General features: G+C 42.1%; 1 protein-coding gene across 4 annotated transcripts in view; it reads left to right on the top strand.

Annotated features, from left to right (window-relative positions):
• Nucleotides 1-15998, top strand: part of LOC308394589 (receptor tyrosine-protein kinase erbB-4-like) — a 388448-nt gene that overhangs the window by 312641 nt on the left and 59809 nt on the right. For 2 of the 4 annotated variants that reach the window (XM_080878981.1, XM_080878979.1), the window contains exons 18-20: nucleotides 5737-5859; nucleotides 7595-7693; nucleotides 14872-15054. In XM_080878981.1, the coding sequence (XP_080735107.1) occupies nucleotides 5737-5859; nucleotides 7595-7693; nucleotides 14872-15054 (405 nt within the window). Of the gene's footprint in view, nucleotides 1-5736; nucleotides 5860-7594; nucleotides 7694-14868; nucleotides 15055-15998 lie in introns of all 4 variants that reach the window. The other 2 variants (XM_080878980.1, XM_080878978.1) reach the window with 1 other exon arrangement.

The raw sequence follows: 15998 nt of genomic DNA, 5'->3' as shown, positions 1-15998 counted from the left end.
AGGCACTTCTGCAAACCGAAGCGCCTTGTTTTTTGGGGTTTTCTTTTTTCGAGAGGTCAGAGAAGAATGTCTGGGCTGGTTTGAGCTGACAGAGAGGTTACGGTAACTTGGATAAACCACTCTTTACAGCAGTGGTGAGCAGGAAAGCATCTCAGAAATGCCCAGCATGTCAAAGCTTGAGGCAGACGAGGCAGAAGACACAGCTGAGTTCCACTCCTGTCAGCCAGCAAGAGTAATCGGAGGCAGTAGCGGGCACCAGGCTCAAAAGAGCTGGACAGTTGAAGACTGGAAATAAAAAAAAACCAACATAGCCTGGCAGAAATCCCAGCTCTGCAGAGGTCTCGTTTTTTCTTTCTTTTGCTGATTAGCTGGATCAGGTGTCAGGTGTGTTGTGCTAATCAAGAAATAATCAGGTGTGGGTTCTGAGGACCAGGACTGTTTGTTTCTGTGATTTGATTTCTTTCCTCAGTGGACTTTTTATAGGCATGCACTGCGCTTCTGTAACGAGAGTCGTAATCAAAAAATAAATGGACTCATTAAAGAAACAAATACTCAACTGAAGGCATCGGTCCATTTAGATATCTATGTATCTACATTTTTGTTGTTTCTTTATATTACTGTGTCTAAATTGTTATGGTCACTTTTATTCTTCAGCACAGTCTGAACTCTCTTAGGCAGCTTTCTTTAAGTCGTCTTCAGGAATAGTTCTCCAGGCTTCTTGAAGGACATTCAAAGCTCTTCTTTGGATGTTTCTGCCTTTTGTTCTGTTCTCTGTCAACATGATCTCACACTGCTTCAGTAATGTTGAGGTCCGGACTCTGGGAAGGCTGATCCATGACTGATAGTGCTCCACTGTGTGTTTTTCTATGCAGGTATGATTTTACTGCATTGGCATTTTGGTTGGGGAGCATTGTCATGCTGAAAAATGAAGCTGTTGTTAATCAGATGTGTTCCAGATATTTTTGCATTGTGGATCAAAATCTGATGGCACTTTTCTGTGTTCATAATTCATCAATTTTTGCAAGATCTCCAACACCAATCTGGATTCATCACTCGTTTAGACCTATTGTTACTGATTTTCAGTCCAGTTTTTGTGTAATTTTCATCCCTCAGCTTTTTATCCCTGTTTCCTTTCCTTAAGCATTTTTGACAGCACCCTTCCACAAAGACCATTTCTGATGACACTTCAGTGTTCAGTAGATGATCAGCTGAAGGTCCGGATGCATCTCTTATCTCCTGTATCAGGTCTTTGCTGGATTATTTCCTGTTTCTTAAGGATGTGCTTCAGATCATTCTTTTAGGCCTGACACTTCTTCTTTTGTCCTCCACTTTTCCTCAAATTTTTTAAGGACACACTCCACACCATGCTGAGAAATGCCAAATGTTTGGCAATAGCTCTTTGCGAATTACTTTGTTTTGTGACAGCCTGCTAGTAACAAAGTGCCTAAAGATACAATTTAAAATTGATTCTTTGTTAAGTTAACTGTATGTCTAGACAAAAACACTGGTTCATCCCTTGAATTAGGAGCCTTTACTGTGCTTGACTGATTCATATGTCAGTGCTAAATGGTTTAACAAACAAAAACGTTCAGGCACAAGGACTGGACTGAAAATGAGTGAAAAAGGAACCAATGTCCAAATAAATATTGTACTGTAAAATATCAAAGAAGAGCAGAAACGTTTGGAGTAACAGACAGTATAATACATACCGTATAATCAATGCTAACAACAACAGGGAAGTTAAGTAGGAAAGTAAATAACACAGGCAATTAATTTACAAGTAAATGTAAAAAAAAGAAAAACATTATTGATTTAATTATTTCATAATCAATCCCTATATTTAGTTATAATATTATCTTTGGTTTATTTAAAGTCATATTTATTAATTCATCAATTTTGGCACATTAGGTCCTCCATATTTTCCAAACTTAGCCTAAAGTAAAGAACTTTTTTCTTTTTAAATGATAACTGTGAAAGTTACTGAGTCTTTTTCAAGTGACAGGAGAGATGAGTAAGAAAAAGTCTGTTTCAGTCCATACAGCAGTGGAGGAATTAGTTACTGCTCGCCTTTCTCCAATATAGCACTCTTGTTTAAGCACTCTCGCCAGATTTGAATAACAAAGTCAATATAGCAAATTAAAAAAAACAAGGGTTGACCCAATGTACTTTCTGGCTGAGGCAAACTTATTAACATTCAAAGCCGCTAACCCCCCCCCCCCCCCCCCCCCCCCCCACCACCACCACCACCACCACCACCACCACCACCCCCACCACACACACAAACACACACACACACACACACACACACACACAACCCGCATTCGAATGAAGAGCAGACGATGCTGGTTGTTTAATAAAACAATGTTAGGTGCAAAGAAAATTCCTTTTTTGTGACCTTGTATGTCTCAGTCCATGTGTTTGAGTCTAATAGTTAGATGGCTATCACATTTTTACATTTGTAATTGTGAGGTTATTGTTATACAACATGTTTGTCTGGTATAAATTCCAGTGACCCAGTTTTAACCCCTATTAAATCACTGGTGCTTTCGTAAGTCCGACATCAGTCACTAAGAATCAAAATAAGCCAACAAAGTTCACCTGAAAATTGACCAGGCAGCAACACAGGCCCCGAGACCACCTACTGCGACTGCTCTGGGGCAAACGCTTGTGGCACGACAAAGTTGTTTCACCTCAATATGTTTCAATTACAGCCAACACAACAAATGTAGCTCTTTGAATGGGTAATGCGAACATTAAAGCATGTACCCGAGGGTTTGCAGAGCAAGTTCATGTTTGAAGACACTGTTTACTTATTCAATACACAATAATTCTGTGAATGTATTCTAGCTCGAGGCTTGAACATACTGCTTATTTGTCCAATGAAGCATCCCAATCCTCTCCACCGCGCCACCAGTGAAGCTCATTTGGCAAAGGCACGGTGCATTATTAGCTGGTAAATAAAGTGGCGTGGTGAGTGTGTGCGAGAGTGAGAACGAGCTCAAGAGAGCTTCGTCGGCTACGGGTCTGTGTCTTATTTAATAGACCTCTCCTCTCCCTCTCCTCTCCAGTCCAGTCCAGCCTCATCCTAATGAAACAATAACAACTACAGCCTGTCACCATCTGCTCTTATTACTGCTCCATCACCACCTCCCTGTGCCTCATCTCTGCTCTCTCTTTCCAAATCGCTCCATTTCTCTCCACCCACAGCGGCAATTGTTTTTTTTTTTTGTTATTCTAGCAATGTATGCACACACACCGAAATGCAAAAAATGCTCTTTGCACAAATACCATGCTGATATGATGGATGTGACCAAAGCTTGCCCTTTCTGTTGAGGTAAATACATCCAGTCAGCAACCAGTCATTGCTAGAAAATTTCATATTTCATTTAAAGCCTCAGAGGCACACTGTATAGACGCAGTGATATACCCACTGTTTGTAAAGCCTGTCTTGGCTGTTTGGAGTCGGAGGTGAGCATAAGAGAAAAGACAGCTAAGTTATCAGGTAGAACTTGGAAGATTTATTAACAAGATGCAGGCATAGACTCTATGGGTGACCTTCAGAGACAGGTACCTGCTAATCAGGGTGAAGGAACATGCTAGAATATCACTCACCAAAACTAAAGAAATTACCTGTCTTTGACAGTCTGTTAGTGTAATCACCACAGAGTGAGCCATATTAATCATCAAAACAACTGCACTAAAATGGTCCTTAACAAAGCACAGGGATGTTAGAAATAAATTATGACATCTGATTATTGAACTCAGAACTTTTTATGCGCAGAAGGCAGTAAACATGCTTATTCTGCTGTAAACTTGGGCATTTTACCATGGGACTCGACAGTTGTTGATTCCCGTTTTTGGTGCCAGCCCCCAAAGTGGCCATGTGAGGAAGTGCAGTTTGGGCTCAGCACTGTATTCCCATGAGTTCTCCCAGCTAAAATGACACAGTACATATCAATGTAACCACGTGTGCATCAGCTGTTTTATTAGCTACATAAATGTACTTGGCAGACTCCCTTTTGCCTTGAGAACTACTTTCATTCTTCATGGCACAGATTCAGCAAGTATGCCCAAACAGTTGCATTAAATGTGTGCATAGTTCACAGTTAACTGTCAGGTAAGATGTCAAATGCTTCTATCAGCATTTGAAGCGATTTGAAAAACGTCATCAAGGCAGCACTTTAAATGGCGGGGTTACTGCAACGTACATTGCAAAGAAAAATAAGAAAATTGATGTTTGGAGTTTAAAAAAAAAATAGGTCCATTTTCTTGACCTTGGAAAGAAAATTCAGTTTCTCTCCATGTTAGATTTATGATCCAAACCTTTTAAAACATCTCACATGTGCCCCAATGTGATACAGCTGTGGCCGTTTGTTTCCGCACTTCATCTTAACGCTTGTACAAAAACGCGATTTTGGTGCTCTACAGACCGAACGAGGTTTCAAACAGCACGTTACCGTCACTCGATCCACTCAGTCATCCTCTCATCGCTCCTTCCTTTCCCTCTTTCATCTCACTCACTTCCCCCCATCTTATGAAATTTGTCATTTCCCTTCCCCTGCTCTAACTCACTACCTGCAGTGACATCTCAGCGGGCTTTACACTGCGCCTTCAGGACCGGCTATAACGATAGCCATTAAACGACGTGTCATTGCCGAGCTGCGGGCAATGTCATCTATTCTGCAGACCGGACCGGCGCTGCGATTGCCAGTCCTATTGTGCTGATGGTTTTATATCACATTGAGTAAGTGCTTGTATGGCTGACCAACTGATATATGGTCTCATTATATTGTTTGATGGTCGTGGCCAAGCCGGGTGATTATGCCGCTGATAAACCGCAGCGAATGAGGGACCCGATATGCTCATTAAGACACGTATTGATCAGGTGCATTGACTTTGTGTGTGTGTGTGCTTGATCTGAGATGTGTACTATAGGCTGCCTGGATGAAAATGTGTGTGTGGCTTTCTCTCTTGCCTCTGGCTCAGATCTTTTCACGGCTCGGTTACAGGTGCCAGCTCCTGCTTTTTTCATACTTAGTCGCCGAGGCTTTGTTTAGCGGCTAGCGGTGAAGGCGGGTGGCCAGGCCAGCTGCTGGGATGCTGCTCAGTGTCAGCTGTTACTGGCAGGGAGGCGGCGTGCGGAGGAGGCTTGTCATAACCTTGAATTGGAATTGTTTTGTATGTGCACAGCTGGTGAGCTGCTGCTCTTTGTCGACTGTGATAGCAGCTGACACCAGACTGTGATTTGCCTAGTGGTGGGCACGCTGCTGTCCACTCTGGCAACTGCCAGTTCTGACAGAACTCCACATTCACACCCCCGAATTATTTGTCTTTCATAAATGTGTGTGTGTGTTGCAGAATCATAACTATCAGGGCCGTACAGTCTCAGTTTTTTGGCTTCTTTTTTTATTTGCTGCAAATAAAAACCTTGTGTTCACCTTCCACCGCTCTTTCCTAGACTTGCTTTTTACTTATTATTTTAAATGGAGCGGCCTCACCCTGCTGCATGCTCCCGGTGGCTCTGAAGATGTGTTTTAGCATTCACAGTGCCAAGTAGCAGGAGGTTAAAAATATTTGGATTTGATGTAAAAGAAAGGCACACTTCTAGTTTTCGATAGCTTTGCAATAAAAACAATAGCTGCCAGGAGGTTTTCTTCACATTCTTGGCACCAGATGAGACAGAGAGTGGGATAAATAGTCTTAATATGAGTGTGTCTGTGTGTTTTGCTTCCTCAGCTGGTGGAGCCCCTGACCCCCAGTGGAACTGCTCCAAACCAGGCCCAGCTGCGGATCCTGAAAGAGACAGAGCTGAAGAGGGTGAAGATTTTGGGTTCGGGAGCTTTCGGAACAGTCTACAAGGTCAGTGTGTGGTAAAGCCATCCTGCAGACTCTGGTGCCGATCAATATCAAGTAAATACAGGGTATTGCTGATACCTTTAAGTTGTAAAGGCAGCTTACAGTATGTAGGGGACAGCAGTGTGTCACAACTTGTTGTGTTGTGTTAACACAATAAAACACATCTTTCAGCTTTTCATGTATTTTGAAAGCCAAAATGCCAGATAGTTGCTGTGCTATCAGATGCACTAATCACTGTTTAGTTACAGCTTTCTGATTGGCGTAGACATAGAGTATGGCACCAACCTGTGAGCACATCTCTCTTAACCCTGCCGTATAGGCTGAATCACACCAGTCCCTGCTTCTCCACAGCAACATATTTAAACTGTAGATGATTTGCTGGATATTGGTAAAATATTTGGTCAACTTCACTGTTATGACACAACACTGACAAATTAACACTACTGGAACTTTTATGGCCCTACACTGTAAATGTCCAAGTCAACAAAACATAAGATTTACATCATTTAAGTAGCTTCTTTAAGCTAGCTACATATTAATGATGATCAGTTTCTTGCTCTTCTCCCACACGGTGACATTATTTACCCGTCCAGAGTGAAAACGCATGTAGCTGACCGTCCTTTGAAAGCTTTCATCCTGGCAGTAGGGTAAGATGAAGGATTCTATAAAAGATACACGTAGATGTGACTGAAGTGGAGCTCTGAGTTAGAAATCGCCACTTGGGATTTAAATAAGGAGAGATCATTAGCAGGAATTGAACATCATTTATTGATGTACGGAATTCAATTTCAGGTATTTACCGGTTAGACCAGAATGGCGGGTGGGTTGCGTGACAGCATCTGCAAACTAGAATGACAGATAACCAGTGATATTTAATGTCTGCAGAGTGGAGGCTGATGGGCCTGAAGGAGGCAGGCAGAAAGATGACTGGACTACACCAGTGATGTCACAATGAGCTTGACTGCATGGTAAAGTGGTCACGTGACTGAATAGAAATTCAGTTGTTGACAATCAACACCTGATGTTCAGATATCTTTCATAGGTCATATTTGAGGGGTATTTTTTCTAATGTCCCCAAAAATAAACAAAATATAGACCTTATCACGCAAGTGTGGAGGGCAATACCAATACCAGCATAGGTGTCAGACCTCTCTCGGTTGAAGAACAACCTCTGAACAACAAACACAAACCTTTTCTTTTGTCACAGCGTTTCCTGACAGACACAAGCTGAGGGCGGCTCAAGGACCTGGAACAGAAGTTGCTGTTTGCTTGCCAAATTCGCTGCCCTTGGCAAAATTATTCATAGCACCCCGAAAATCAGCAGAATCCATCAAATAAATACTGCACGTTCTACCGCTGGCTCCAAATTCCTCTGGATTCCTCTACTCATCTGCGCGTTTTAAGGCATATTTTATTTAAATTAATCTGCATGCAATTTATGGCAGTACAATCCCACAGCAGTTTGCTTTTAGCAGAATTTAAGCCTCATAAAGTGAATTGAAATTGTGATATTTGTCTTTTCTAATCGCTTTATCCAAAGGGTTTTAAACTTAGTTATGCACGAGCTAATTGTTGAAGGCCAACGGTATTTTTTGAAGATGGGGTTGGATTTATTAGAGCTGCAGGAGACAGTTAAACACAACAACCACCATTCAAAGTCAGTTCTGCGGTAGCTCTGTGAGTGTGTGCCAGGGGTTGTTTATTGGGTACATTTATGGTGATTGCTTGTATATTTCAGGGCATCTGGGTCCCAGAAGGTGAGACGGTGAAGATCCCCGTGGCTATTAAAATCCTCAATGAGACCACCGGTCCTAAAGCCAACGTGGAGTTCATGGACGTGAGTATTTATATCGCAACAATTTGTATCTGTTTTCGGCCGTGTGTGTGTGAATGTGCGTGCGCGAGCCATAAAGCGTTGTCACAGAGACTGCCGGGTCTGTCGCTTTGTGGAATCGTGCATTTGGCGGTAAATTCTTACGAGAGCACCTTCTCAGTCGGAGCCTGTAATAAAGTGAACTCCACCACGCTGTACAGCCAGCCATGTATGGAACAAGACTCTATTAAAGAACAGCACTAGTTTATGAGATATGGCTTTATAGCAATGCAGGAATGATGGAAGGGAGAGGAAGATGAGGAAGGGCAGGCGGTGGAATTTCCATTTTTTTCTTTCTTTCCTTTTTTTTCAAATACACAAGCTTTTGTGTCTCATTTATCACAAGGTTGTGCAAAAAGGTACCTCATCATTATACAATTGTGGATGCTGGATCATGAACCCTTTCATCTAGCTGTTCATTTCTGTCTTTTTAAAAGCAAATATCCCGTTGTTTTCAAATCCACCTTTTCATTTGGGGGGATTTTTGCCTCTTCTTGATCTTATGTGGCACTGAAATGGAGTATTGTTGCATTTCAGGTTGCTGATTGGGAAAAACAGGTCAGCTTAATGTCTCATTATTGTACTCTATGCATGTGACGAACATGGTCTGTGTTTTGTTTCTTTCCTTTAATTCAGCCAGAATAAAGATTTGAATAGATTATAATGAGAACGTAAATGAAATAGCTGTATGTGATATGCAGATGTTGGAGAACAGCATAAAAAATAATGAAATTGAATTGTTAGCAAAACAATGTGGATAAAAGATTATCAGTAGCATGCAAAAAAAAGTTATTAAGCCTCGCAGTTGTAATTATTAGTCAAGTAAAGTACCCCGTCTTTTGAGTTTTAAGGTTTTAAAAAGTTTGTGAATACAAGCTCAGACCAAGCAGACATGCCATAAGTCGCTGCGTTACTAATTTTAGGCAAAGATAAGTAAAAATGCAGAATCAGAGTGTGAAAAACTAATTCCACTCTCACCGCTTCCACATGAATTAAGGGGGTAGATAGCAGCTTGATGCAGATTATTAAATACTCTTGATTACCTGATCATCAGGAAGTGTGAGCACCTCTATAAAAGCAGACGTTTTTGTCAGTTTGAGTTATAAAGTCATTTCCAAACAATCTGAAGTCCGTCAGTCTGCAGTGAGAAAGATTATTCACAGGCAGAAAAACATTCAAGATAGTCCCCAATCATCCCAGGAGTTGACATCTCTGCTAATTCAGTCCAAGGTCAGATCGTGCAGTGTTCAGAGACACTGCAAAAAACCCAGTAGCTACATCTCAGACTCGACAGGCCTCACTGGCACATGGCATTTGGTTGCTTAGGAAGAGAGGGAAGGGACGGCGGCGAAAGAGAGAGAGTGATGTCGATAGCAGATTTTAAAATTTGAGAGAGATTTGTGATCTTTTGCGTGTTTGGAGTGTGTAGTTAGCGTGTAGTGTAGTCAAAGATGCCACCAGTGTCTCCAGGGGGACAAAAGGAGGAGTGATACACCCCGGAGGTGTCGGGGCAGTAATGTGCCGCTCTGTCTGGTGCTTGAAGTGGCACAAATACTTTGTGTGGCATCTTATTGTGGCACCTGATGGGGAAAACACACCTGAGACATCGGCTGCATTTAATGCAAACAGTTGTACCTTTGCTCTTTGCTGCATTTGTACATAATCTTTTAAAATGTGCAATTTATGTTTGCATTTCAAGTTATGAAAATGCTTTGTTTAACATGTTTGTGGTTGTTACAGTAAAAACATCGAACTTTTTGCTTCTCAGATTTTGTGCTTTTTTTTGGTGATTTTAGTTCCATTGTGTTAAAGGGAACCCCGGCTATTAACACATGTTTGCACTAAAATATGCATTTTGCTTTCAATAACACATATGTGGTATTAAAATACGCCAAATGTTTTCCTTTTAAGCACATTTTGATATTATTTGTATCCCACTGTAATTTTACTGTATAAAGAGCTAACATCTCCAACATTTCTGGACTAGTTAGTCATTATAAGAAGTGTTTATGAACTAAAAATCATGAACGTGGGATACTGTTAGTCCATGATTTCGAAAGGCCAGTGTATGCTCCCGACGCAGGGGAAACAAATTTTACCTAGTTTGGCACAACGGCTTCAAAGTTTTGCTGCACTGTGTTGCATGGAGAATCTGTAAAAATAACGATATCGTAATTTCACTGTATAATAGAAATTAGAATTCTATTAATGTTTTTATCATGCGGTTATGCGATACCATGGATAGCTGCTACCATAAAATTAAGCTCTTTACACCAAACGCTCTCAGTCGCCGTTGCCATTGGCAAGCAGTAGCCGCATAGACACCAGTAGTTTTCCCTCACTCTCGCGTCCTCGTGTGACGGATTGTTTTCATCTTCATCTAAAGTAAGTACTGGTTGACTATTTTCATCATCTCTCTCGGTTTGCTCTGGTTGAAACTGGAGAGGTTGAACAGAAGCAATTTCCAGTGCGCTTCTAACTGTGAACTCGATGTGGTGCAACCATGTGACGTCACTACCTAGAGTGCATTGAGAAGTAAATAACGATGGTGACCTACTGGTAAACTGGTTTTATATAAAATGTGCTTAAAAGGAAAATATTTGGCGTATTTGGATACCACATATATGTTATTGAAAACACAGTGCATATTTTAGCGCAAACATGTGTTAATAGCCGGGGTTCCCTTTAATGTGTTAATACAGTATGAAAAATAACTGCAAAGTCAGACATGTGAGGTTGTGCTGAAAAGAATGATACCTAACAAGGCAAGGTAAACTGTTTCTAAAGGTGAAATCGAAAGTAGTCAAAAAACAGCCTTTTATAACCTTGAACCCAGTGGGTCAGTACAGTTAAGCCAGAGGAAGCTTATTTAAAGAGTAGCGACACTCCCACTCACATGTGCACTTGGACACACAACCCAGAGGAAGGTGTCCACGCTGGATGAACGCTAATTGGACTGATATCATGCCGGAGTCTGGTATCCAGTTCTCATAGACCATCCGTGATCCTTACACGTAGCATAGTGCTAACAACTGCGAGACAGATGGCTACACACAGTGATCAATACTAAGAATGTTAATGCAAAAATCAAACACTAAAATCATTATTCACAACTAGCTGACTACCAACCACAGTGCGAACCACTTTATTCTCTCTCCCGTCGCACACACAGCTGCGCTCCGTCCTGTGTTTCCCCATTTCTGGGCACTTTTTTTAATCTGTGCATCTTTTTCCTCCCTCCTTTTCATCGGTCCCTCTCTTCCTCTTTCTCGGTGTCTCTCCCAGTGGGCGTCCCTGTCCATCCAGAGCCAATATGCTCTGTCTGCTGGCTTGTTAAACAGCAATCTAAAGGCAGGCTCACGCTTCGCCACTGAGAAACTGGCCACTGGAGTGCCAGCTCCAAACACTCTCTGAAAGTCCGCACACACACACACATAACCAAACACGCTCTGTGCAACAAAAAATAAGCCTCCCCATGGGGTGAGGGAGGCGGGGTGGGGTGGCCTTGCCTGCGAGAGATGCAGAGTGAATTGCTCGTGTTTGCAAATATGTGGATTTGACTCGATTATGTGACGTGTGAAATGCAAAGGCCCTAACAATACATTCATTTAATACATCTGCTCCACTTTTGTAGCACTCGCGCGCAGACACCCACACGCACTAGCACAGGTGCAAGTTTCACACGGCTCTGCCAGTCTATCAACTCTTGTTTGTGCAAGTGTGTGTGAGGGGGGCAAGTGAGCAAGGGAGCGAGATGGAAAAGGAGGGTCAGCCGGCAGTAATGGAGGTCGGCGCTCAGGGAGATGAGAGGGAAACCAAAACACACGCACACACACACACACACACGGGCAAATCCTCGTAACATTTGCCCGGAGAGTAGAAAGCAGGAGCAAGACTTTAGCCCGACACAGTTTACGACTCCCAGGTCTCTATTGAGATCACAGTCTGAGAATAAAAGTGCTCTTCCCCCTTTTTTTCCCTTCCTCTCTGGATCCCGAGGCGAGGCGCATTCCTGGTGCAGAGGTGGCTGATGGCGAGTGGTTGGGGGCAGAGGGGGAGCAGGTGGTTTTAAGAAGTGAAAAAGTAGTGGCACAACTTCAGTGCTGCGAGGCTCTGCTTAAATCAGGCCACTGATGGTGCCAAAAGCCTCACGACGGCCTATGGCCCCGCTGCTGTTTAGAATTAATCTACTCGCGCACCACCCACACTGCCACCACCTCTCTCCCTCTCAGCTCATTCTTTAGCATCTAAATTTAAAAAGGCACCTCATCTATCCATCGGCTGCCCCGGGGCCAAGCCTGGATATACACCTCCTCAACCGCTTGCCGTATGCAAAGACGGAGAGAGAGAAAGTGTGCGTGTGTGTCCTTGAGGGCGTGAGTGTTTTCGAGAGCTGCCAAGAGAGTGTGTCTGCATGTCAGTGAGAGAGAGAGAGAGAGAGAGAGAGAGAGAGCCCGAGAGAGGCAATAGGAGACGAGAACGAGTGAAGTGAGTGTTTCTGAGCGATGGCACTGAAGTGCAGCTTCTGCTCAGCCGTAACGCGTATACGCGCCGGCCACAAGTATCGGTCCTCGCCATCATAACACTTCATCACCGGCACACATCCTTCTGCTCGCAGCGCCGCAATAACAATTACCCAACGTTGACTCCCAACTGTTCAGACCCCTGCGTCCATCTGCTGCAGAGAGAGACGGAGAGGGAGGACAGAAAATGTATTTACACGCCAAAATGACAACAAGAGCGAGAAATTCTGAAGCAGCTTCTGGAATCAGAGGCACAGTAACTTTGTGTTAGACAGCAGCGTGGATTCTAAGCATGCACGTTTCACTGTGTTTTTTTTCTTTTAATTGGAGCATCATTTAAGAACCTCTGTGTGTTGTGCATGCTAAAATATAGATTAAAAAGGCTGTGTTTGTGCAGCTTTGAAGAAGGGTTCTGCAGGGTTTTCTCTCACTATGAGTTTACTCAGGGCAGATGCTGTGCATGCAGATATAGTAATCATCTCACAAATATTAATTTATGCATCTAACTTCATTTCTATTAGGAATTCTTTGGTAGACACTGTAGTGTTATCCAAGGGTAACAGCTTGATCTGTCATAGAAAAAAAAGGATAATAGAACCTAATGCTGCTCAATAAACTTAATATTTATAATGTTGATTGTTTTCCTACAAAAACCCAGAATAAAGATTCCAACATACTTTGAGCCCAGAGCGTCAGATGTTATGACAACGTGTCCTTTGGCGTCAGTGCCTTAAAAAACTGGGTTTACGGAAATGTTGAAACAGGAATGTCTTGACAACTTGATGACTTTAAAGAGTTAAAGTCGTCAAGTTTTGTTTGTATGAGTTCCCATTAGAGGCGGGAATCACCCGACACAAAACAATGTTATTGTGATTTTGAACATTTTGCAGTATCTTGAGTTAGAGTTAAACGTTGTCAATACCTGCTTTATTCAGTGAGGTTACCTCGCCTCCGTTATTGTTGTGTTGCAAAATTAGGCTTGTTAAGCACACTAAAACCTGCCATAAATGTTGACGTAACACAGTCAGTCTGCAACCAGTCTGTGATTGGATGGGGTCAAGTTGGCAATTAAATGCAGTTTGTTTCTGATAAGCGATTAACTGTGATAAATCGTGGAAAATCATTGAGATTCAATCAGACTGATACCAACATGTTTGCAGCCTGTCTGCTTTTATAAATCAGAAAGCAATTATTTGCAGACCTTTAACAATCTCTCTGATAGTGTTTGCAAGCCGTCCAAGTCAGACTGCAATTGTTTGCAGAAAGGTTGCCTCCTATCAGGCAACCTGTGCAGTCGCCTTGAGATTAAAAGTGGTCACGAGTGTTCAACACCCCCAAACTCTGGGCAGCTATTTAGTCACGGGTCACTAATGTTTCTTTTAAATGTCCAATTTTTTTTTTTTTACTCGCCTTCCTGAGCCGTTACCTTGCTCTGAAGTACGAGGTAGCTTTATCAGGCTAATTGTGTCTAGTGTGTGATGGTTTTTAGTTGAGCTGATTTAATATAAGGCCTCTCAGTTAATATTATGTCAGGATGGCGGTGCATAAGATGAGTACTTTGTAAGATTTTTATTTATGTAATAAAATATTGATATTTTGTGTGCCTTTATCCACACAATATCACTAGATAAATATCATTGTGCAGTTGTGCACCAATCTCTACTTCCTATGATATCAAATTTAAGTTGAAATAAACCTCAGTGTTTGCGTAAATCTTACCACAAAGACTTCAGTGAGATAATGTGAATGTTGAGTGTGTGAAAACATGGCAGTTTCCTGGTTGATAAACTCATCTCATTGCATCACCATCTTTCCAACATCTAAAAATGAACTGTTTCCCTCTTTAATATCAGCATCAGTATTTTCACAGCTAGTGCATCAAGGTACCAAAGTGCCAAACGGCTCCCTGTGTGTGTCTTGATGATGCTAACTTTTTTCAAAATATCAGATTTTTTTTTTGCACCTACAACACCTGAAAAAAGCAGCAGATCATTTTAATTTTGGATTTTATGTCTACTAAACCTGAATTATGCATGATATATTATGAAGTCATCACATTGCCTAGCAACCACCAAACACAGACTAATCAGACAATACTCCAGAGTGGGCAGGTACAGTAATAGTATAGAAAAAGAAGCAGGACGTTTCTCCATTGTTGTCCGTCATTTTAATTGGTGGAGGTTTTATTGAATGGTCATGAATTTGTGACGTATAGGAGGATGTTGGTCTCAGTTTCATGTTTTTCCTTAAACTTTTTAACCAGGTCACAAACAGCCCAGTGTGGGTTGTTTCCACACGCTAAATGAGCAAATTTTCAGGAACTAGATTACAAATAAATTTTCACACATTGCCACCTTTTGAATCAGGTTCTTTTTTTCAGATTTCAGTGTGCCAACTAAAAATAACAAAAATATATATGACTACAATTTAATGATATTGAAATTGCGCAAAAAGGTCAAAGGGGGAAGCTGCAAGCTTAAAATTGTGTTCAATGCGACACAAATATAGTACAGAAAGCAAAGAAGCTCCAAAGTATCTGAAGAGAAGTTTCTTGAACCCTGTAAGTCAGCAGTCTTCTTAGTCCATTTTTGTCCTCCTTCCCCCCCTCTCACCCAGGAGGCCCTGATCATGGCCAGCATGGAGCACCCCCACCTGGTGCGTCTCCTCGGTGTCTGCCTGAGCCCCACCATCCAGCTGGTCACCCAGCTCATGCCCCACGGCTGCCTCCTCGACTATGTGCACGAGCACAAGGACAACATTGGATCGCAGCTGCTGCTCAACTGGTGTGTCCAAATTGCAAAGGTAAATGACTATAATCAGGTCGAAAGAGGACGGCGTCTGTTTGTGCTGTGGTGTTTGTGCATTACTGTACTGCTGGCAGGTGTGAGGGCGGCATTGGATTTTATGGATTTGTGTTCTTGTTGGACGAGTCTGCCTTATTTTTTTTCATCCCCAGCCAAAAATTTGGCTGAAGGTGACATGGAGAGGCTTGCCAAGTGCAGTGTCAAACCGAACGAGTGTGATTTTTTTTCTAAAATATGATCTCATTGCACTTTCCAAATTTGTATTTAAACAGCTTTCAAAACAATTTTTGAGCTGCTATCACAAACACAAATGTCCCTAAGCTGCCGACCTTTCAGTTGGATGCTTTACTTACTCGGGTTTCTGTTGTAGTTTTCCAGGCTTTGTGGAACTGTATAAACATCTACATTATGCAAACCCAGAGCAGTCATAACAAAATAAAAAATCAAAAAAGCAGCTGCATGCATTTGAAAAACAATATAGAGCGCCGCAGTGTGTTGCTGTTGAAATTCAGGTGTAAATCAGTTTTCACAGCCCTTTAAATGACATGATAGGTTACTGACGGTGAGCAAGACTGAGGCCTAGCTTGCCTTGGAGCTTGTCCTTGAAGCATTCGACATGGAGGCCCTGATCATGGCCAGCATATTCTTTCAGCGTCATAACAAACATTTAAATTACAGACCCATTCTTTGCTGCCCAAACAAAATCTGCACTCAGAATCGTTGAAACAGCAGTAAGGCTTGAAATACTGTGTGCGTGCTTTTGCTTACCCAAAGAACATTTGTGTTTTGTTTGCAAATTAGGTTGATGCAGCCAGAGTGCTTGATAGTGTAACTGCCTGGTAAGATTTAACTTCTCTGAGTTATAACTCTGGGATGGCAGTGGGGTGCCTGGCTGCAATTACATGCTGTGCAGGCAGACATCTGCTGTGATACAGAGGCATC

Source organism: Rhamphochromis sp. 'chilingali' (genome assembly GCF_963969265.1).
Source record: "Rhamphochromis sp. 'chilingali' genome assembly, chromosome: 3".
Classification (NCBI taxonomy): domain Eukaryota; kingdom Metazoa; phylum Chordata; class Actinopteri; order Cichliformes; family Cichlidae; genus Rhamphochromis; species Rhamphochromis sp. 'chilingali'.
This window is presented reverse-complemented; position numbering and strand designations above follow the sequence as displayed.